Here is a 22,942-nt window from a genome sequence, read left to right as displayed (position 1 = left end):
TTGCAAAAGTGTGCATCTTTGCGAAGTTTGAGTTTGAAATCAAATCCTTTGTGTGCGAATACCAACTACCAAGAACATATTCTTGCAGTCATTCCTAATCTCATATATCTTGATGGTATAAACCGTGCAAAAACAAGGGTAAGCAATGCGGCAATCTTAGTTTTAGCTTGAGGTTGAAAACACGCACAAAGGGAAGAATGAAACGGTCTCGAATGAAGACCAATGCATGGCAGCAGTGTGTGAAAACGGGGAGGAAAAAAGAGCGCGGGAAAGTCGATACAAAGCTGCGTTTGTCGACGAATGGAATCCCGAAAAATTTTTTGCAAACGGTTTCTTGAACAAATTTGATCATACAATATGTAATTTACCCGGGAACATAGAGAATTTCCAAGAATATCCTTTTCTACCCCTTCATACGTTTACGGATTGTCTAACTTTACTTACCTTTATCTTCCCTTAAAAATTCACATATCAGAAGCAAGTTCTTGAAGTTTGCAAACAGATCACTTTAACTGGAATGGACTCAAAGAGGATTCGTGACAGTGAAATAAGCCAGTTTGAACAATTTATTCGTGAATTGAATAAATACTTTAAAATGAAATCAATTGGCTCAATACAACAGTATTATAATGTCGAAAAGGTAGGGCACTGTAAAATCAATTCATTTATTTCAAAATCCTAAGTGGATCTTTTTCTGGTATTTTGATGTAGTTGGTAATGTTTGATATTGACTAGTTTTAGATTCATATGTATGATTAGTTGTTGACCCACTGTAGTGATAACTATAAGGAACTATATTCTTTAAATTTCTGATTATTAACTTGTTTCATTCAACACAGAAACTCAACTTTGACAACGAGCTTGATGATATAAAGAATGAGAAGGAACGATTTCAGATGAGCCGACAACCACTGGAGGATTTGCATGACGATTTGATGAAATTTGAAACAGAATTGGAAAACCAGTTGGAGGAAAATATGGACGATTTTGAGAGAATGTTATTAACTCTAACAGATGAATTCATACAAGCGATTGAGGTAAGTAATGTGCACATAATAATTTAATCTATTCTTGACAGACGAATGTTTCAACGACATTTAATAGATAGGTATGGCAGTATTATTCAGGGGATATTGGCATCTTAAAACAACAAAAACAAGCCTTTAGTTGGAGAACCGTTCTACAACTGAATTTATTAGCTAAGCCGATATAAATTACACATTTTAGGCGAAAGTTGCAATTTGTCGAAAGGCTGAAGACGAGTACTACGAAAAGGTCTCAAACCATTGTTTTCATCTGCTTGATAAAGTTCCCCTTGAAGAAATGGGAGTCGAGGTGACGCCACAACTTTGTGAGGTAAATAGTAAGATACGGCATGGCTCAAACAGCTACTAGCAGGGTTCATGCATGGAAAACTGAGCATGAATTGCGCTTCTTCAATTAAATAAATCCGTAACTTTGGACAAACGTACGTATTTACCGGCAAAATTGTTATAGTTTTCGAAATTCGCTCTGAAATTCACCTCAATGACCAATATTCTAATTATAATGCACAAAAATTCCACCAGAAACAAACAATATTGTAAAGATGGCTTTGCGTATTTTTGTTTCAAACCACCGAATGAATGGTACACTTGTCGAAGCCACTTAATCTACAGTTGATTGATTCATTAAATGCACTTGCAACATAATATCCCAATTAAATAGTGCGTTTGGCACAGATATCAGGAACTAATGTAGAGCTCATTCGTAATGCTTAGCCAAAATTGCTCTAAGTCATTTCTGAAGTAACCAAAGGAGGAAACCGGAAAGGACTTAAACTAATGTTAACATTACATATCTCATAGATGTTTGAAGACAAAGAAAGCCTTACTGAGGTTCTGGCCGACTGTCACGCAGGGCATACAAGTTCATTCTATTCAAAAGTTGACAATATCCGCGAACGATGCCAATCATGGCTTAAAGAAGTTCTTCTTGGATTTCGGAACACCTACATAGAAGGACGGAGAAGGGCAAGAGTTTTTGAAATTCATCATTTTATGGAAACTCAATGGGATAAACTAAACTCCACTAAATTATCCAGAAGCCCATCTGCAAAATAATATGCTAATTAATCATAGGAAGATAAAGATACTGTATTTCATTTGCATATACTTACTTACTGAATTACGAAACGGAAACCAAATAGATGAACTAACGTTTCCAAGCTTTGAACAGGTTGAAACAAACCCAAAATTCAATGCCATCGAAAAATTCGTGTGTGGGAAAAAAATTGAAATTGGAAGCGAACACAATTTTAGCGCATTTTAACCAGTGTTTTTAAGAATGCATAGAAAAATAGACATAAATAAGTGCAAAACAATCGCGTCTCTTGCCTAATATAAACACCACGCATGAAGAGCACGAATTTTGATTCAATTACTTATCCAATCATGCGGGCTCTATAGTCGCTCCGTTTTTGATCTCCCATTTGTTGGCATGACATTATCTGCAAACGAGCAGTTATTGCTTTACATGGACGATAAAGCCTTTCACACTTATATGACCTTTCGTGGCTCTAGAGATGGCTCAAAATGCTACAGCACAAACCCACTGAAGCCTCTGCATTTCACTATCTCGGCGAGTGATGCGCAGCTGTGCTGTCTGACAGCCCTCTGTGTGGCTCTAACAAGGCTGCTTTTCGACTCATAGGCATTCCACTGTCTTAAAGAGTAGTACAGAGGTTACAGCAAAAAAAATTAATTTACATGAAGAACATTGCTTCTCGATTAGCTCAGTTACTAATACGGACACCTCGTCTTCTTGCATTTAAACTGAATAAATGCATACATATACATATATATGCATATATACGATCTGTTATAAGTGAAAAGTATTGCCGCTGCCCTAATTCGTATCATATGTAATGAGTTCAGCATTTATCTTTCACCTTGACCTCCATTCTCTAAAGATAAAAGCATTTTATTGTGGTGAATAGTGATTGTTTAAGCACGGAGCTGTACAATACGGGCAAAGTGGTTTGTTGTTGAGATGACTTACATCGCTTGGAGTGCATTTTTGCTCCGCGGATGACAAGACAGGCTTGTATGGTTGTACTGGATCTGATTGTGTTTATCGGAATATTTCTGCTCCCTAATATGACAGTCGTAGGTGTTCAAATGCGGTGTTAAAAGCTTGTCTTATCCCTTCTTTTGGTCATAATATGTACCCTCGGACGTTGTGGGTTGCTACTTCCGTGTTTGGCAAGAATACATCGGTAGGCACGCCCAATCCGCCACCTACATACACCTTGATCGGTGAAATGCCTGTCGATACATGGACTATAGGCCTGTACGCGAAAAGGACCCGTGGCAGGCTTAAATCCCAGTGCTCCGGTTGTGCATCCCTAATGAAGGTGCAATTTTAACTTTTCACTTGTCTTCTGTCTCGTGGATGTCCAGGTGTCGTGCTTGTCATAGAAATCTCGAAAGCCTTACACAGTTCAGTAAAGGGTCGGCTTTTGAAATTAGCACCTTGGTTGCTATTCTGCATCTTAGGCACACCGTGTTGCCAATTCTAGAGGCTAAAGTTAACCAAAGTGGCTGCTTCAGCGTCCTGTATCGTCATGGTTTCTGCCTCAACTACTTTCGTAAAGTAGCCTACCACAACAAGGATATATGAGTTCTCCTTCCTACTGGGCGGTAGAGGACCCACGATGTCAACACCTTCTTTTTCCCCTGGGAACCCTGCGGGCATAGATTGCAGTGGTGCGATCTCTGTGAGGTGAGACCTTTTGAATCTGTTGCAAGTAACGCAGGTGCGACAAAAATCAAGTACGTCTGGGGTGATGGTAGGCCACTAGTATCTTTTGCACATGCAACTCTTAAAGATCTATTTGTGTTTTTAATTTATTGCAGATGTGTTAAGATCCAGCGTTTTTGTAAAGCGTGGGTAAGTTTGGTATCTAGGTCAAATAGTGAAAGCAACGGAGGAATGTCAAGATAAAATTTCACATGAGAGTCATATGATCGACGCGCAGGCATAGACTTCCGCCCTTCTTTACTAGAGCATCCGGAAAGACCAATGGTGACTTTGATGGCCTCATGACCTCGTCTCTGATCATCATTTCGACCAGGCAGCTTACCTCTTCTAGCAGAGGAGGTGGTATGCGCCTGGTTTGTTTGCCAGATGGAATTGGATTCGCCAACATCTATTATACGATTCAAGATGCTTGTTCTTCCCGACTTAATGCCTAATCATGAGAACATAATCGCGTACTTAACCGGTAGCTTATGAAGTTCTTTCCTCTCGTTGTTGGTGATTTGGGTGAGCTGGGAGCAGAGGTCAGAGCAGCCTCGAAAAGGACATTGGAAGTATTCTCGGCGTCTTTCTTCGGTAGCAGAAGGAATCTAAGGACTGCAGGACCTTGTTAAGAAGAGTAGATGCCTTCTGCAAAATTCAGGGCGCATTTAATAATTCGTAAAATATTGGCGCCCATAATGACATCCCAAGTGGATTCTGGACATATGATAAATTTCACTACCCAAATTTCCTTGCCTTTTACGACATTTACCCTTTAATTACCATTTTCCTTTCTCCCGCTGGAAGCAGTCAGCTAAATGGTGAAGGGTATCTAATCTGGTGGCGAAGGGTCGGGAAAGGATTAGGAGTGGCTAGAGATCTAGCCGCGCTAGTGTCAAAAAAGAAGCAGAATAAACACCTTTCAAATTCGTCTGGAGCTTGCAAAAATAAATGGAGGCCATTTGGTAGAGCGAAGGACGGAAAAGGGGGTTCGCATAATTCTGGGACATAACACAAAGGACCCTGATACAAGGCGCAGAACTTTAATCAATTTCTGGCACTGCTTTTTTGGGAATTTTATTAGCTCGACGATGGCGTTGATAGCCCTGCCGCGAAGTTTATCAACCATAATAATTAGGCAACTCCGTGTTTAAAAACTGGACAGCTTTCCATACCCCTACTCTGGTTGGAGATGAGCTTTGGAATGCTTTCTCTGCTAAGAGTTAAAGTTTCATTCTGTACTCCTCATTGTTATTGTCCACTTTTTGGTAATGATAGGAGAATCCTCTAGCGAATGCCTGTTTTTCCTAATAAAACCAGTGTTAAGATTTATTAGCTCATCATTTTTCCAACTGGGTGTCTGAGTTCTGTGGGAGGGCTCCCAGGCACTGGTGTAAAATGGCAGAACCAGTTGTTAAACCTATCGGTTTCAAGACACACTTCAAAATTTGTAACGCTTCCTAAAGGAGGGAGATCGTCTGGCCCTGCCGTTAGTGTAATAGATTTGGTGTTTATCCACTTCACCTTGGCCCTCATTCTCATGACACGAGTAGACCGAATAGTTAAGGGCATTCCTCATTAGTAATATTATGGACGGAGCACACTGACGAGGGTTGTCCTTGCTTATAATGCACTCCTTAATTGGAATGGACGACTTTACCTCTGTAACTCAATTGCGCTCGTTGAACCCCTTTTGCCTAATACGTATGTCAAAACACATGAATTATGCATAAAATTAATAAGCTCGAGTACAATGTCAATGACATTTATTACTACATTCAAAGCAAAGAAAACCCAAGACTATGCAAATTTGTTATAATGTACTACTACAGTTATTGAAAACCTGATTATAACATTTCAAGTACACCTATTTTATTTCCCATGGCGCTCTGAATGCTCAAATAAGTCAATAACATTTTTCTTGCCATTAGCGACTTTACTGGCCGGGACTGTAGGTTTACGGAGTCTGGGCCGCTCGTTGTGTTTCTATCCTTCTGAGCACTTTTCATTGTTGTTTTTGAATATCATTCCTGCATCTTCCTTGGAATGATTTACTAATAGGAATTACTTGAATGCCTAATTTTGCCGATTGAGGAGGTAATAAAATTTGTACACTGATTTGATCTTTGGTTAGTTACGCGGTTGCCAGTTAAAACTAATTTTCATTGCTGTTTTTTTAACTATATTGGATGTTTTGCGAATAATCTTCTTTCACCAGAATGTCAATTTCTGTGCAGAAATTGCTGACACTTGTGCTGGGTCTTTTGTTTATTTTTATTCGTGAAGTTAATGTCGATGTGGATTTTTTATGATTCACCACTGATTTCAGGTACTTTATTTGAATACGAGTAGATTTTGTTACCGCTCCACAAACATACCTCTTTTTTTATAGGCAACCGATTTTGCTCAACCAAATAAATGCTCCGCCTAAGCGATTTGAGATATCGAGGAGAAGGAAACAAGAACATAGTTTTGGCAGATAGTAACGTATGCATTTCAATAATTTCTCCCTTACTTTTTAGGGAATGATCTATCGGATCCGAAAGAGCTCCCTGCCAGCTCTGGTAGGGCGTGTTTTGTTGTGATTTCATGAAACTGTCATTTCTAGCCTCCTACAAAAGGAACTCAATCTTTTAAGAAGAGCCGAGAGTTAACGGTTCTCTTTGGCCAGCATCGAATGACTCAGTACTTCGGATCAGATTTTATTCATCCCTTTGTGTGTTTTTTTGTTTTACTTGATCGTACGCACAATTTTTGTTATTGCTGGTGTTTTACCAATATATTCAATGCGCTTTAGAAGCTAATTGACGTGGATCCTTCTATTTTGCAAGCAATCAATGATCGATTTCAATCCTGCCGACCGGGTAATTATGCGTGATATGTGTGGGTCTTTAAGATGATGCGGAATATTAATTGACACCAAATATGAGGTCAAACTTAGTTCTGTCACAAGACCCTTTTTATGTAATGGCCTTGTATTTTTGTCATAATTGTAGAATAATGGCATAGTTGTTTGTATTGTGTTGTACACTTTTGCCTCACACTTATTTCCCACTTTAAATTTCTGAAGAAATGGTACAGATCGTCTTTTTTTACTGCGACATCTTCTGTAAAACACTTTAATTTCGCTCAGGTTCGGTGCACTTCCTTTTGAATGCATGCGTTTTTTTCTCAATTCTGGTAATGGTCACCATTGCAAACGATAATTGAACCAATGGAAACATTCTCCATCTTAGGTAGCAATACTTCAAATTAACATTATTAAAGTGTGCGCAGTCTGTCACATTGTCCATGTAGTTCTCCTTTTTGGAATCGAAATTTTCAGCATAATTCTAACTCTGATTTGTTAACCTACATTTTTGTGAATCTTTTGTAACCGAGTAAATGCACGAAACGCCTCTCCGTCGACAAAGTTAGTAGGCTTTGACGAATGATTGTATGGTAGCCCTTCTGATAATACGGTTAGCCTCGTCTTATGGTCTAGAGCTAGTTTGATCGTTTTACCTCAGGACTTCTGACAACCCATTGAATTGCCCCATTTCTATGCGCGTCTACGTGCCGCATTATGAATATATTTTGGCATCTTTTTGCACCGTAGTCTTTCGTTTGGATCGAGGTGTTGACCTACAAACTACCCGGGTCCTCGCCGCTCCAGACGCCACGTGCATTCCTGCAAACCTCACTCCCTATGGAGAGGGATCGGTACTTTGTGTCGAAATTAAGGTGGGTTAGCATAGTGCTATCACTCACACGTTTTTGGTTCCCTATCTTTTTTTGCCATTGTTGATCATACGTTCGAATACGCCGCCCGTACTATGACTACTCGAGATCTTTTCTTTCAAACTTTTCCATTGGGATGTTTTCGTTTATGCTCGCAGAGAGTGCGTTTTAGTTCCTTTATCGGGTCCTATGCCGAAAATTGGAGCCTGTTTTATCATAGGAATTTTGGCCGTGGCTATTTTACCGTGTAGTCCATTGAAGTTGAACTGATCACATGAGAGTAGATCATTTCTCGCACGCTGAATTTTATTCTACTCTGGAAAAAATATCTTTTCAGCTAAATGTCAACCTTCTGCTACTGTGAATAGGAATCATGCCGACAAATTGGGCAACTGCTGTAGTTTAACTTGTCACATGTCTCTCTCCCATTCACATACCCTCGAATGACTTCTTTTATCTCTTAAAATCACCAAGTCATATGAACCCTGTAGCAAGGCAGACACAGGGTTTTACTTGACAAAACATAACTATGTTTTTCCATGCTATCAGTTAGTAGGGATCTTCGCTGCTTCACGATTGTGTGACAAATCACGTTCTCTTCAAGCTGCTGGTGGCTGTTACCTTACCTGAGTAACAATAGATGCCATTCGGCTTCACCTATTGAAGAATGTGTAGAAATTATCCTCGCGCCTCCCCTTTTTTGACTTGATGATGCTACGTCAGATTTTGTGAACAAAGAGTGCTAAAAGTGCTAATAGTCCTAGATAAACCACTGTGAATCAATCTTTTGGAACCGCAGTTCTCGAAATTTCTACTAGAAAGATGACTTAATTGAGAGGGTACCTTGATTGTCTTAACAGTGAAGCAAACATACCAAGGCTTTTGCTCCCCATCGTCGAATTGTCTTACAATGAATTTTGGAAATTTTACCAGAAATAGCTCTATAGTTTTCCTTATCATACGGTGGAGGTTGTTGAAAAGTGCCCACTTCTAGAGGTAGACTAGTTTCAACCCTGTGCATTTTATGTAAAACAACTGTATGCTTCAACTTCAGCCTAAATTTGGGGCAATACCTCGTGGACCTGAACGTGATCCCATTGAGACGACAATTAGAAGGAACGCAATGTTCTGCATCATGCAATATCACGAGGTAGGGTATTTTAATCACCTCCAACAGCACTTTTTTGGAAAAAAATTGTATTGACGTGTGAATAAGTTAAATCTATATTTTGTCTGCATGACGCTGCTGGTTATAAGTAACTAGCTTAAGCAACCGCAATAACCAAAGAAAAAGTATGGAGTGTTTGAGGTATTTAAAATCATTTTTTCAAATATCGGGATGTACTTTTTTAATGCAATCAATTGGTAAGGTTTATATTTCCGGCCTGTCAAAAACTGCATTGATCGAGACCTTGGTAGGGTGACCCAAGCTACATATGTCGATGTAATAATTCTCAGCCCCGATTATTCTATCGCTGAATGTTACGAGAACTTATCACTCCGTATTCCAATATGGATATTTCATATATGGGTACCGGAGTGACGAAGTGATTAACTCGAGCATACTGATGCAGAAGTTTTATTGAAGGAGAAGTTACCGTCGGTTCTTTGCAAGAATGAGTCGATATTTGTTGACATTATACCATCCATTAATTTTCCCGCTTTGCTCTTTTTGTTTAATTTTAGACGAAAAGACGTATATGGGGTCGACCATCGTCCTACTGTCCCTGTGACCTGTTTTCCGGGTACCATCATATTTATATTTTTTCTCGAAATATTTCGTAGTACTTACAATCTATAAATAGGTAAACTTCCCTTGAGATTTTGAATAGAGACCGGGCACTATCACTTGGGGGTTCGGTGGCTTAACACATAGAGTTATCAACAGTGCTATTATAATGAAGTCATCTTTAGTGTTTCAGTCGCCGAGAAAAGTGGCAGTTTCGGAGTGTTTTTATTATTGAAGTAATTACCACTTGATCTGCTTTTCCGCGTGTCCAAAACCGACGAAGCTTAAATAGTCCAAAAAACAATGGTCAATCGCGAAAGTAAAGCATCACTTTTGCTCTGGTTTGGTGATCTTGGTGTAAAATGCAGAGCTATTGCCGATCATCAATACTTAAACTCATTTGAGGTGCTGATTAACTCGCTCAAAATTATATGCTTGATTAATTTTACTACCCACTCAAGGTATTTTCAGCCCTAAAATTTTATTCACGCACATATATGCATGTTACTTGTTTAGGAACCAAGAAAGGATGCTACGAGCTCTCTTTGCAATGCTTGAAGTCCGTCAAAACAATCTGCGAGTATTTTGCGTAAGCAAGTGTGTAGTTTTGCCTTTTATTTACTTGCTCTTTTTTAATACTGAGTTCGTTGGGTCGATTGTACAGTTAGAGATTTAAGAGAACATTTTAAACTGATTTTTAAATTGCTTATATAAATGTGAGGATTTTCTAACTTGTTCCTTTGCTGCGACATTTATAGGGTGGGTGGTGGGTGAACCTTTTGGGTATATACTCGTTCGCCCAACAAGTATTGGACTGAAATAAAATTCCCTATCACAAGTCAGTTGGAAAACAACTTAAATTGGCACGTTTTTACAAACTGAAAGGTGTGAAGAAAGTGATAGCCTGCAAGGCTCATTTTTCTTCATTGATGCACGACATGCCGGATCTGCTGACTTTGTAGTTCTCATGACCTTCCCACTGCGTTTGTATGTTAACGAACTGTTTCATCACTCACATAGAGTGATTTTGAGAATTATTTTCCACGTTTATCTTAAACTAAGGTGTCTATCTGTTTCTGGGCCGTCGGTTTTACCATCACCTCCAAATGCTGTGCATAAGATTTTAAGAGAAGTCTTTGCGGTTTTTCGACCAAGTTAGACCTGGTTCATAGTGAAGACAAGCTTAAATCACTTCCATTAAGTTCATTCAACAGTTACTGATGTAAAATAGTAGGAAAATAGTGAACAGCACAAAAGGGGTACTATACCGACAGACTATTGTATGTCTATACTTTCCTGTGCGTCCAAACAACTGCCCGCATTTTGACAGGTTGCAGTAAGTCTTTTCAGCGATCTGTACCCCAAGAGCATCAACTTTTTGTGTTTGTGCAGCTTGAAGTTTACCAGTGGAATTATACTTTTGCCCGTTCAATGCTTATTTGTCTGTCCTTTCACTGTTTATCCTTCTTCTTGCAGAACAGTTGCTGCGTGTTGAGTAACAGTGTTGATTTACTAGATAGTGCTCTGATGGATTTCTTCCACCCTCCTCTGGAGGAATGTAAAAGTGGGGGAATGAATCACAGCAACTTTGGCGACTCCCCTGAATTCGCTCCTTCGCATGCCCCGTGAGTATCCCCCTTGGAAATTCGGTTGAATTTATGGGTTTTACTCATATTTCTATCAATAGAAGGTAATTATTTACAAACTTAAATATGTGGTCCACATTGCGATGCGGAGTTACTTTCTTAAGCATTTATAAAAATACGGCTGAAAACCTTTGGGATGAAATGGAAATAATTAATATACTAATTTCGTGTCACAGGGATAAATCCTCGAGTGATAGCGAATGTGACGGTGGGACCGCCTGCCATTCACGTGCATGTCAACTCCACGCTGCAGACGAAGGCTCACTGCGCCATCGTTTCCTGGAGGGTCTGCTCCTTCCTGCCCTCCTCACTGCAATCCCCTCTCCCTCTACCTCTGGCAGCATCAGCAGATCACCAGAGTTCCGCTACGAGTGTGACCTCCATCCCTACACTCCTTCAAAGGCGTCAAATGGTGCGGTCGCTTTGACTACAACGCTCATCGCTTGTATTGGTAGGTATTAGTGGGCCATCGAAGTGCGTGCTGCTTCGTTGTAGAAAAGAACACATCTTCCTCCGTTACCTCAACTCCAACGCTGAGTTTTCGTGATCTTCCGCAAAACTCGCCTCTTGGTCGAATATTGCAAGCGCAGTTGGAGAGCTCTCTCAGTCACCAAGACCTCATCGGGCACTACGAATCCGTAGCAGCGTACTTTGAAGAACACGGTATTCCTTGGTAAGTGTATCCATAAGTTCATGTTTATAGGATTGTTAATATCATGCATTTAAATAAACTGCTGGTTCAGTCAAACAAACTGAATGTTTCAGAATCCACTTGGGAGGATGCGCTATAGATTATTATTTCTGCTGGTGAATTGTATCATTTTGCGAAAGTTGCTCCATGCATACCTTTGGTGGTTTTTATGACTTTCAAAGATTCAGTTTCTCGTTTTATGAATATACCAATTCCTTTTTACCCAATGTTCTAAATTTTTCGTCTTGGTACACAGATGAACAACTAATAGGCGCTTTTGTGTGTATTCCTCTGTGCAGAAATAAATGGTCTCATTGTTTTATTTGCTTTAGCTACTGAACTTTCCTGGTACCATTATAATGCTCCAAAAGAATCACACCAAAGTGCGTTACTGATGATTGCACTTTGTACACATTTTGCAGTAAGGGCTCACTTTGAGTGATTATATTTCCGTCATCAAAAAACAACTTGATTTGACTGGGCCTTTTGTACCATATTTAGCATCTGGAATAACACATCCGGTCTAATTTGTGTAGCTTCGTTGTGTACGCCTCAGTTGTTGTCCTTTTCCATTGTAGGGATTCCTACATTAGTGGCAAGATTTTCGTTAATACTGCCGAGGCACCGCCCTGCCTCATTGAAAGTCTGAACCTCGTAAGTCACCGCTTTCCACTTCCCTGCAGAGGTCGGCCATTATTTTTGGTTCATTTTATTGGGACTGCCTGTAGTGACGCCTCAACTTCCTTAAAGTGGCCACTTGTCATACCCACTATCCACGAAGTATTTAAACCAATAAAAATGTCTTTATTCGTATCTCTTCCAAAATGAATACCCATTAGCGGAAATGGATGTTAGCTGCACAAACGTAAGTGCTTGCACATTTTCTAACCGCCGGAGTTTTGTGTTTTCTTTTTAGGTTGAGAAGCACCTGGTGGCTATGGTCGCAAGAGACTGTTCCATTATGCTCACCTTTCAACGTGCGAAAAACAAGTAAGCTTATACCAAAAATCAACATTTAGAACAGAATTGTCCTCTTTTCACATTACCTCTTTAAACATGTGTGATTAGGCTCTGCATGTCTATTAAGCTTTCTTATTTTAAAAAATTTAGCTGCCCGGCGAGCGTCTTAACGGTCGGTGGCGAGTGTCCATGCATTCCGAAAACTATTATCAACATCAGTATCGTGGATTTGGACCCAAAGGAGTTGAAAAACCTTCAAGAGCGTGTAAAATCCGAACGTCGTGTGGCCGAGCAATTCTTGCTTCAACGCGAGGGTTAACGTAACGCTTCCATGAGAAATTACGGTTTTGGGACTCCTTTCTCCGCTCAAATACTTCTTTCTTATTATGTTCTTATTTGGAATCAACACATGGTTGGCATACTTGTGTTTTGTGCAGGAATAGTGCCGTCTGAGCCTATGGTACTATTCTGGGGCTCAGTTTCCTGTTCCGACTAGGTGGCGGGGAGTTTCAGCTCTGTTTAAAGTTGATCACTTGCACCGCTGCACATGCAATGCAAAGGCATTGATATTATTCTAGTGCAGCGTTTGATGTACTATAATGAATTAGGCTTAACGTGTAGGAATAATAACGCAACTCCAGAATTTGTCCCTCTATGGCAAAGATGTGTTTGATGTTTTGAACGTATACCATAGATGGCGAAGCCGCTAATACCTTAAGATTTTAGCTACAGACGTTTGAAAACATATGTACCTGTATTGTTTATATTAATGTTTGACCTAGAAATGTAAACCACCAATGAGAAAACCAAAATGTCATTGGAGTGTGCAGTGCAATGGATGGGCCAAGGCGTCAGTTGACACTGTCCGAGTCGTTTAGTAGAGCAGCAAAGGAACCCCGCCTAGATCCCACGTAGGTTTGCGATGAAGGGCAGCTTGATTATCTTCTGCCCCACGTCCATTTCGTAATGGAAGAGGTTCAAATTAAGGAATATTTCATGGGCTACATTTTATTGAAGGTTTGGTAATATTTTAGCAAAGTTCTGCATCACCGCAACTATTTTGGTTACAATTTGGTTACTAACTATTTTTGTGCTCAGCTTGTGCCTCATCTGTATTCCTATAATCTTCGTTTCCCTTCTATGGCTAAAGCCATGCCTTGGGTGCCGAATAATAATCCAGTGGTATTCTTTTTGCATTATAGATAACAAATAACGTTTGCAATTGTTTCTTTAGAAATTCGGTAAGACGTAGCTGGGACGTTGTATGTTGGGCAGTTGGTACGACTATTCTAATCAACAAGTAGATTTGACGCGTTTTTGAAGTGAATTTGAGACTTAAATATTGGTAGTCGTATTTGTTTCAAACAAGATTGAATCTTTTCTGGTGCAGAAACTCCGGATCTTCCGCGAACATGGTTGCTAATGCGCCTAACATTTTCCTGAATTCTCAGTTTTTTTGGCAGGTTAGTGTTTTACTAGATATTTTCACCTCTAGAATTTGGATGCAAATTCAGTCTCGTCTGCTTCAAAGCCCATTGCAAGCGCTGGGTTTAATGTAACAAATCTATACGAGGTTGGTTTTTATGCTTTCAAGCCATGCGCTTCTAAAAATAGGCAGAGAGAAATGCAGAATTGTATCCAGCGTCATCTGTGCACGCAGATGCATGGAATGCCTCCTATGTAAAATTGCCTTGCGCGCCTCAGAATCTCTACTACGAAAATGTATGTTTCACCTGCCTTCATTAATATTTTTTTTCTCATCTGGTGTACGTTAACCGCCCTGTTTTCATGTTATTTATTTTCGAAATGCATTTACTTCAAATGCCGTTTTTGTTTTTTGAGGGGAAGTCAGTTTGTCGATGGAGTCTCATAGAAAAGGCTCTATCAAGCCCTATAAACTCTGTCAAAGAATTTGCTGTAAGTACGAACTAAGCAAAAACTTTGTGCTGCGATTACTGGAAAATTTCATGTTAATTTTTACTCTAGGATGCCGTCCTTTCCTACAATGCCCGTTTTGCTGGCTCTTGGAATTTTGACCATTTATCAGCAGCCTTGCAGATTGAGCCCTGCTATGTGCAGTTGTTGCCAAAAATAGCAGGTCTTGCCCTGAAGCTACCATATCTGATTACTCGGGTAACAGAAAGTACTTAAATTGACATTGATCTAACAATATAATGTTTAATAACGTTATCTTTAACCACCTCATTCTAAATCCCATAGAAAGGACCATTAATCACAAATACTATGACTAATCGCAGTATTGACACACTGATTCATTCTCTTTAATTCAGCCGATCCCATTGCTTTTACGTAATCAAGAAGCTAGTGTGTCTTTGAGCCAATTTCAAATTGCGTGTCTGCTGGCTAATGCCTTTTACTGCACTTTCCCTTGCCGAAGTACAAGGTCAAAACGATCAGAATATTCGAACTTTCCATTTATCAATTTCGGAATTTTGATGTCTAGAGGGTGAGTGATATTTTGATCTATCTACAGTTAGCATCTCTTATCGTATGCCATATTTGTACTCCTGCTGTGTATCCTGTCAAAATGAGTGCTTTGGTGTTCACTGTTTAGTTTCGCTAGTTCATAATGGAATGCTTTTTTTGCCAAGCTTTCTTAGGCTTTTAATCACTTTCATATGTATCGAAATAATTCGTAGTGTGGCATATTGTGTTTGCATGATTTCCCCAGGTCAAACTTGGCTTCTCCGGTGGTATGATCTACATTCACTTGTGTTTCATTCATTGCTGTAATGTAGCATTGAAAGTACCACTTAACGTGGCCGCAGCTGCAGGCATGCTGTTGTCTAATACCTTAAGTATTGTTTCTACTTTAATGCCTATTAATAGGGTCACTTCTTCCTTTTTAATCAGTTTATGTGGTGAGAAACACTATCTGATGTTAACATCCAGCCTGGACTAAACGATTTTCTTAGCTGATTGAGGAATTTTTTTCATTATTTGTATCAAGCGTGACGTACTTCTTCGTTGCAACTGCGTCACTAATTAAATCGCATGGGAAGCATGGATTCGTTCCGCACAGCCATTGTTGTTTTTTTTTTTAAAATTCACCTTTTGAAATGGAGCTGATTTAATAAAAATACCACATCTTTAAATTTATTTGTGTGACCTCAGTGAACCCTGTAAACATCCTAACAATGCATCTTCGCTCGGCTGCTGCTTCGTCTAGTCCATTCTCGTCGCGATTTTAGGTACAGAAATCAAACTAAATCAACCGACCACAAGGTGCTGTGCATTCTGCACTATTTTAATCGCGTTTTATCCAGCGATCCTTCTGGTCGTATAGTGACGTATACTCGTCGTTGCCTTGATCAGCCGCCCGATTTCGTGTCAAGTGACGCTAAGTTCAAGTCAATTGCTTTCGGAGTGAGCTCCACCTGTCTCATTGAGGACGCGGACCCCGGGACAATTCAGGTATTCAGTCATTGTGACTGCTATAACTCTGCCCATTCCAATTGGTTTGTTATCACAGTTGTTTTATGCTCAGGTCAATTTTGCGGATCGTTTTCTTGGTGGTGGAGTGCTCCGTGGTGGCTGCGTTCAGGAAGAGATCCTTTGCTGCATTCGTCCTGAGATCCTCGCGGGGCTACTTTTTATCGAAGCCATGGATAACCACGAGGCCCTTATCATTGAAGGAGCGGAACGATTTTCGCGTTACACAGGTTACGGCAGAACGTTCGAATGGGCTGGCGACTTCAATGAGGCCGTTGATGCAAAAAACACACTGTAATTTCTGTTAAATTCGGTCCATATTTTCCCTGACTGTTCAAATACTAATTTTAAATGTTTACCATCTGTTATAGGAGTGAAGACGGCCGATGGATGGGAGCCATAACCGCGATTGATGCACTTCATTTCTCCAGAGGTACCTCACAATTCGATGGTAAATCCATTCGGCGCGAATTAGATAAGGTAAATGGCGCCTTAACGCTAACATGATTTTAAGCCAGCTCCTTCTTCTGGGGGTTTTAGATATGGTTTAGAATCGAGGTTCCTTTGGTTTTTTCTCCTAAAATTGAATAATCTTTTGTTGATGTCCAAGAACTATCACATTAAAGGGTGGAAATAAAGTTTAAGTCAGGTTCTACAACACATCTCCTTCAGTCTACTAAAGCAGTTGCAAATTCACTTACCGTTAATTGAGCAAAGTATTTGTGAGTACTTTTCCCACTCACTCTTTTTTATTATTTTTGTATTTCATTTGATAGTTTTTGATGTAACGGAAATAATTAAGCACCATTCTTCGTAAATGTCTAGTGCTCCAGTTTCCTCTTTTTGCTGAAAGTACCTAGTTTAATTCACATTCGTCTTTTTTCTTACCCCATCAGGCCTACTGTGGTTTCACCGACCTTCTCGCTCCCCACCGAGCTCTTCCTAATGTTGTCGTAAGCGGCCACTGGGGATGCGGTGTTTTTAAAGGAGATAAGGAACTCAAATGTAACTTTTCGGTAGAATTTAAACCTTTTTGTTGAATCGACATCCTCCTGCTATAGATATTTGTTATGCTTGGTTGAAAAATGGCATTGATGAAGTGCTCTATGTTTTATACTGGTCCAATGAATGGTGCACTTTTTAGAAAATTAAACTTGCGTTCGGAAAAATTGCAAGTTTTTGTTGTTTCTGTTATATTGAACTCTTCAATTCGGTTGCTTTCTAAAGTGGAACTTCCAGTTCCTCATTCTAAAGAATCAATAAGTCTTCAGTAGCGTGCGTTTTCATTAGAAAATAGGTGATGCCAATAGTCGATAGCCCTCGTGTCAGCCGTAACTATTTCAGATAGGTTTTTTTTACCGTTACGTAAAAATGGTTTTGTTCTGATCGTTTTTTGATTTATAGAATGACAAGCACTTAATTCTGTGTTTTTAATATTTGAAAGCTACTTATTTGTTTAGGTTTGATTCAAATGATGGCTTGTGCGCAGGCCGGAAAATCGCTTGCGTATTGCACATTTTCCGATGATGACTTTGCTAAGAAGGCTCTTCAAGTCTTTCAAGTTCTTTGCTCCAGCTCATGTACAGTTGGTAAGTCTGACCTTTATGCCCTTAGGTTGTATTTTATATTTTCAACAATGAGTAATCTATGATATTATTTACCGGACCATAGTAGAATAGTGGTTTAAAATATAGCGGGACTTGAATTCCTCAAATGTTTTTCATTTAGTTTGAATACTTTTTTTCTTGATATCGCATTGGCGGTCCAATGGAGATTGTTGTTTAAGTCTTCTTTACGTGCACAATAGACGAAATGAGTTGTGGGAAATGTTAACGGTTGACATTTGAATGTCTATTCTAGGGCAATTGTGGAGAATATTGTCTACCCTTGATCAGTCAAAATGTACAACTCGAAGACCAAGTGCCTTTGGATTCGTGACCGAAGTATTGTCAAAGATGTCTTCATTGTCTTAATCGTTTTAAAAGTCGGTTTTTTGGCTTCTAACTTTATGGGTTTTCACATTGCCAAGTTGCTACAGGTTGCGAATCAAGATATCGGGAAAGAATTTTAGAAGGCTTTGTAGGCTTACAACCTTCACCAATCAGCGAAAGAAATATTCTACGGTGTGTGGTGAGCGTAACGACAAAATAGATATGAATTTCGGGGATAGGTCGTTCGAGGTTTGCGCGTGCAGGTACTACCTCTTAGATTCAATCAGATTTTAGTAGGCCTTCATTTAGTCTAGTGGGTGGGAGGCATCGTAGTGGTTAAACATGGCGGATTTGGTTGCGAGTACTTATTTTGCAAACTAGGTGCTGGGGGTCTGTGCGATTATTACCCGGGTGGCGGTCAAGCTACCCTTTGGGAGTCAGGCGGACAATGTACACTTATCTTACTGAGTCAACAAGTTCGCCTCAATGTTGCGCTTGTTAAATTCAGGAGAGACCGTCTTTCGCGATGTGCGGTATTCTGCGCTTGTACCTTTCTAGTTTATTGTTGAAAACGTCTTCGTTGGTTGAATTGTTGTTTATCTGCATCTTGTATCTGTATTGTGAGAAACGAAAAATGGTTTATCTATATTGTAACTCATCGAATTTCTGCAGAATTGTGCAAGACTTCATGTATTTTGATGGGTCGTTCTATATTGCTAGAGTCAAGCATTGAATGCAATTTATTCCTATATCCTCCCGTAGATTGACAGCAATTTCGGTGAGCGTCTAATGTTGCATTTTCTACCTTTTTTTCTGTCTTGCTAAATACGTTTGGTGCAAAATTGGTCGAAAATGGTGCAAAGATTGTCCATTTCGTTTCACCCGATTAGTGTTCTCAATTTCCTGAAGTCCTTTTGCTTCGTTTGGCAGCCCCACCTCTGGGCCGCCTGTTCTCCACCGGGATCTACCCAACCTCGTTGTTAGTGGCCATTGAGGATGCGGCGCTTTCGAAGGCGATAAGTAACCCAAATATTGGTTCTTAGCCTTAGCTCCTACCACTTCTCAATCTCGTACAATGCTCTACTTCCCAATGTATTGTTAAAATTAGGATGTTGACCACGTTAAGGTACCGCATATTCAAGCCTGATAGGAAAGGCTGATATATTCCTTAATTGGAAAATCGGTAAACAGGCCGCATTTGTAGGTGTTCTTGTTTGCATTTACTGTGTTGGCCTTTTTAAGTGATTGAGTAATTTACAACACGCGTATGCTCTTTTTGGTTTTTGATGTATTTCCTTGGTTCAGAAAAAGAAGTTAATCTTATCAAGTTCAGATTTGCTCTTGGTTGCAGTGTGCCTAGCTTTAGTAAAAAAGCAGATAGAAATGGTAATATGAAACAAGATTTTTGAGGGTGCTAGAACTGAAAAAGCTATCCATCACCGATTCTTCTATGGGCTTGATTCAAGCAATGGGTTGTACTCGGGGTGAAGAATCACTCGAGTACTGTAAAATCTCTGAAAATGACATTGGCATGGAGCTCCTTAAGTTCTCAGGGCTCTTAGCCTCAGCCTTCTTACGGTTGGTGGCGCACTTTTAGGCGTTCAGAAATTATTTTGTGCTTATAAGTCAATCACACTAGCAATGTTTTGACGTGGTCGGGTCGATTCGTAGGATTTCATAGTACACTGTCCATGAAAGCTACCATACCGACCAATGAGGGAACGGGATCTCAACACTGATAGCACAATTATTTACATGGCTCTGAGTTCTTCGAAAAAACCACCTCCTTATAACTACTTATTCTTCTTGAATTTTATTGCCACTACATAAGGATGTCCGATTATGAGGCGTTTAGCTACGCAACAGGAAGTGATTATAGGATATTGTGTGAGGCTGATACTTGAGTAGGTTTTTTAGGACAAATGTGGCAGGTAGTAGCCAGGACTGGTCACTCAGCTCGATCACCGAATATTATTGTGTCGTATCAAAGATGCCAAGTGCTGCGTTGCCGTCGTGCTAATCTTTTTGACAATTCAAATCAACTTCTTTTCAATTGCTTCTTTCTGGATTATCCAGAAATGGCGATTTCATGGAGTTTCTGTGGTCTCAACTTCTTTACAGGGTAAGGATATGCATTCCAAAGCAATCACTGACGTTTGTTCAAGGAACCTGGGAGCTGTTGTCAGGCAAGAGTTTAGGGTTGTGCTTTGCTGCAGTTGGCCTGCACGCTATCTGGCCATAACAATGGTATTGCAAAGTGATCTTCGGCTGTGAGAACGAAGTATTTGTTAAGAATGGCGAGTTAATTGGCCTTAACGCAAGGTTTTACTTTGGTAATTTAAGGTCCTTAGCGTATTTACTATTCATTAAGTGTTAGCTCCCTTTTAGTGGAATTGTAAGAAATAAGGGCGAATCCTTGAAATTTGGATAGTGAGCTGAAATAATAGACTAGCAGCCGAATATTTGAGGAACGAGGATTTGTTTTTCAAAGCCAACGAGTTAAGAGTTTTAAGGTAGCATAAAAGCTCTTAATAAATGCTGCACTTTAAAGCTATATTGTATTGTTGTAAAAATATGTAAGAACATCGTAGCCGCACAAGTAAAAATCGGATACCATAGCGCTAACAAAAATACCAACTCAAATAATTGGGAACTGATCAATTGTAGCAATTGTATCACTTAGTCGAGCTTTAAGGAGAATTGACTAAAATTTCGCCTACACGCTTTTTACGTGTGTGTCGAGCCTGTCTCCATTTAACCTACTTGTTTGTGCCCAGCATTTGTGTCACTTTCTGTTAGTTATGGTGATGCATTTGCTTTTCCCCTCTTTTGTAGGTAGAGTTAGACTTAACAACTTTCAAAATATCTACAAAACTGGTCGTTTACGCTGCCTTTTTCTAAATTTAGGCATTCATAATAGTGGTAAATCGTTATTGATTGTCGAGACTATGTGGTGTTTGTGCTCCCTGAGTCATGCTTCGCATGGAGTACTCTTTCTTGATGATATTTCATAGAATAAAGTGGTAGGAGACAGGCGTTGCACTGTTAGTGATTGGCTTTTTGGCAGTCTTGTTTAGTGTTTGAATTCAATGTGAATACATAAACAAGTTTTCCAGGCCTGCTTCAGCATATTTCTGCTCTTTCAGATTAATGGCCTTTGCTTTGCGACCTGTATTGGATTTCATGGCAACTTCTTGTGCTTCTTGCTCTATTATACGGCACGTTTCTGTCAAGTCCTGGCCGACACTCGACAATCCTTGGAGAGAAAGGCTCGATGTTGACAAAAAAGCCACCTTCCCAAGTAACTACGTGGTTTCAAAGGAGGAATTTAAGTTTGTTGAAATGCTGAAGCCCATGGACACAGTTCCACCGCCTCCTGTTATCGATGCAACACCAAGTGGTTGGGTTCCGCCCCGACGTAGGTGCTTTACAAATTGCTACCAACGGTGCTCTTTGACGTTTTGAACTGAACAGGATAAGGGGCATATTTATAGAAATAGATAATGTTATTGGGATTCCTAGTGACAAGGAACTAGTTTGTTATTTTCCTAAGCTAGTATTTAGAATTCCCAACTGGTTCTATGTTACTTTGATTGACTTTGTCGACAGAAATGGGTTTTTAATCGACTACAACAAAATTAACTACTGGTGATTTTAGCTATTTATTAGGAGGCCTTGGAACAAAAGGGTTTCCCCTATTGCTGCCATCATCTTAGTACAATGAATTCATGGGCGTGGAATTTTATCAGGGTCAAAAGAGCTTGAAGCCACATTAAAAATCCTTTCAGTACGACTTGGGAGTGTAAATATCCCTTTTGTGAAGTTGGCTACGCCCAACTCTTCAAAGCTCATCTTGTCATCTCCGCTTCATTATTTTTTCATATTGATGCATCACTGCTCATAAAAACACCCGAAACGAAATCAGTGCCTGACCTTTTAGTGGCGCTGAATGATTGCGTATTTGTGACACGGATTCGGACTCAATTTTATGGATCTTAGACTCTATTGTAATTTACATGTTTGGTTAACTCTGAGCGCGAAGTGATTGATTTATCTATTTCGATTTCAGCTGAGGTCTGTTCGAAGAAGCCCTATACGGTGACCCGTTCGCGCAACCACATGCTCCCTGTCTACTTGAAGATTAAGGAAAGGAAAAGACGAGAACAGACCCATGGGAAAAGGATGCTGACCGTTATAACCAAAGTCGGAGGCGATATATCAGTAAGGAATCTGTCGTTTGTTCTACATTCTTTGTTATTAGTTTCTCTAAATTTCGCCCTTACTTTATGTGATTGGGAAATTCATTTCAATTGTTGTTTGTCAGGTTTATGAATGTGGAATTTTAAGCTCTGAGTAAAAGTTTGGTTTTCTGTCTCAAAGTTTGTGACAGAACTATCTACTTGGCTAAAGTTTTCAACCCTATCCACCGGCGGTATCGTAAATCCGTAAAAAACTGCATGTCGTCCAATTTTTAATTGAAATAGCACTCTAATTCTTTATAAAAATGACAAACTCAATAGGATTTCCTTTCCTCTGATAGAATCGTATATCTATGGTCTACTTTACTAATTGAAGTAGCTTCGCTTGTTAAAGCCGTAGGCTTGGTATTCTCCATCTTTTTTTCAGGCTCTGGCGGCAGAACTGGAGACTCTTCTGAAAGGGAAGTGCGAGACGGGAAGACTCCTCTGTCAAGTGGATGAAGTCACCCAAAAGATAATAATCGATGGGGTATTTTTGGATGAAGTTGCGGCTTTTCTTATTGAAAATGGGTTTTAACGATTATAGACAGTACTGCTCTCTGATATTCGTTATTTCACGTGTGTATATGCAATGGTATTTTGTATAATTTTCTTATTTGGGGTGTATTTGCAACTCTTTGTTTGTTGCTGCCTAAGCCTGTCTTAACTTTATTATGGAAAATGGTTTTATCTCTTACAACTGAATAAAGTGCAGGTTTTAGGTGAATTTATTATTTAAAAATTGAAGTCTATTAAGCACAATCATTTCTAACGTCACCTTGTTAAATGATAGA

The 22,942-nt window shown here is 39.7% G+C and overlaps 1 protein-coding gene across 1 annotated transcript; it reads left to right on the top strand. All coding sequences in view use genetic code 11, as the record gives it.

The window, feature by feature from the left end:
• Positions 1-517: 517 nt before the first annotated feature.
• EGR_04785 (Poly(ADP-ribose) glycohydrolase) lies at positions 518-22,686 on the top strand (the record flags this gene model as incomplete). Its single annotated transcript, XM_024494034.1, has 34 exons — positions 518-640; positions 840-1,037; positions 1,228-1,356; positions 1,848-2,018; positions 6,303-6,344; positions 6,389-6,496; positions 6,578-6,644; positions 7,379-7,503; positions 8,555-8,650; positions 9,187-9,245; positions 9,746-9,818; positions 10,706-10,854; positions 11,052-11,287; positions 11,371-11,548; positions 12,145-12,220; positions 12,483-12,556; positions 12,677-12,840; positions 13,329-13,437; positions 13,917-13,989; positions 14,022-14,099; positions 14,141-14,248; positions 14,369-14,443; positions 14,513-14,659; positions 14,818-14,993; positions 15,739-15,961; positions 16,035-16,273; positions 16,351-16,459; positions 16,876-16,984; positions 17,440-17,568; positions 17,875-17,963; positions 20,032-20,180; positions 21,057-21,328; positions 21,980-22,131; positions 22,537-22,686. The coding sequence occupies 34 exons, from the start codon at positions 518-520 to the stop codon at positions 22,684-22,686; spliced, it is 4,455 nt and encodes a 1,484-aa protein (XP_024351599.1).
• Positions 22,687-22,942: the final 256 nt, after the last annotated feature.

Source organism: Echinococcus granulosus (assembly GCF_000524195.1).
Source record: "Echinococcus granulosus chromosome Unknown EG_S00031, whole genome shotgun sequence".
Lineage (NCBI taxonomy): Eukaryota > Metazoa > Platyhelminthes > Cestoda > Cyclophyllidea > Taeniidae > Echinococcus > Echinococcus granulosus.
This window is presented reverse-complemented; position numbering and strand designations above follow the sequence as displayed.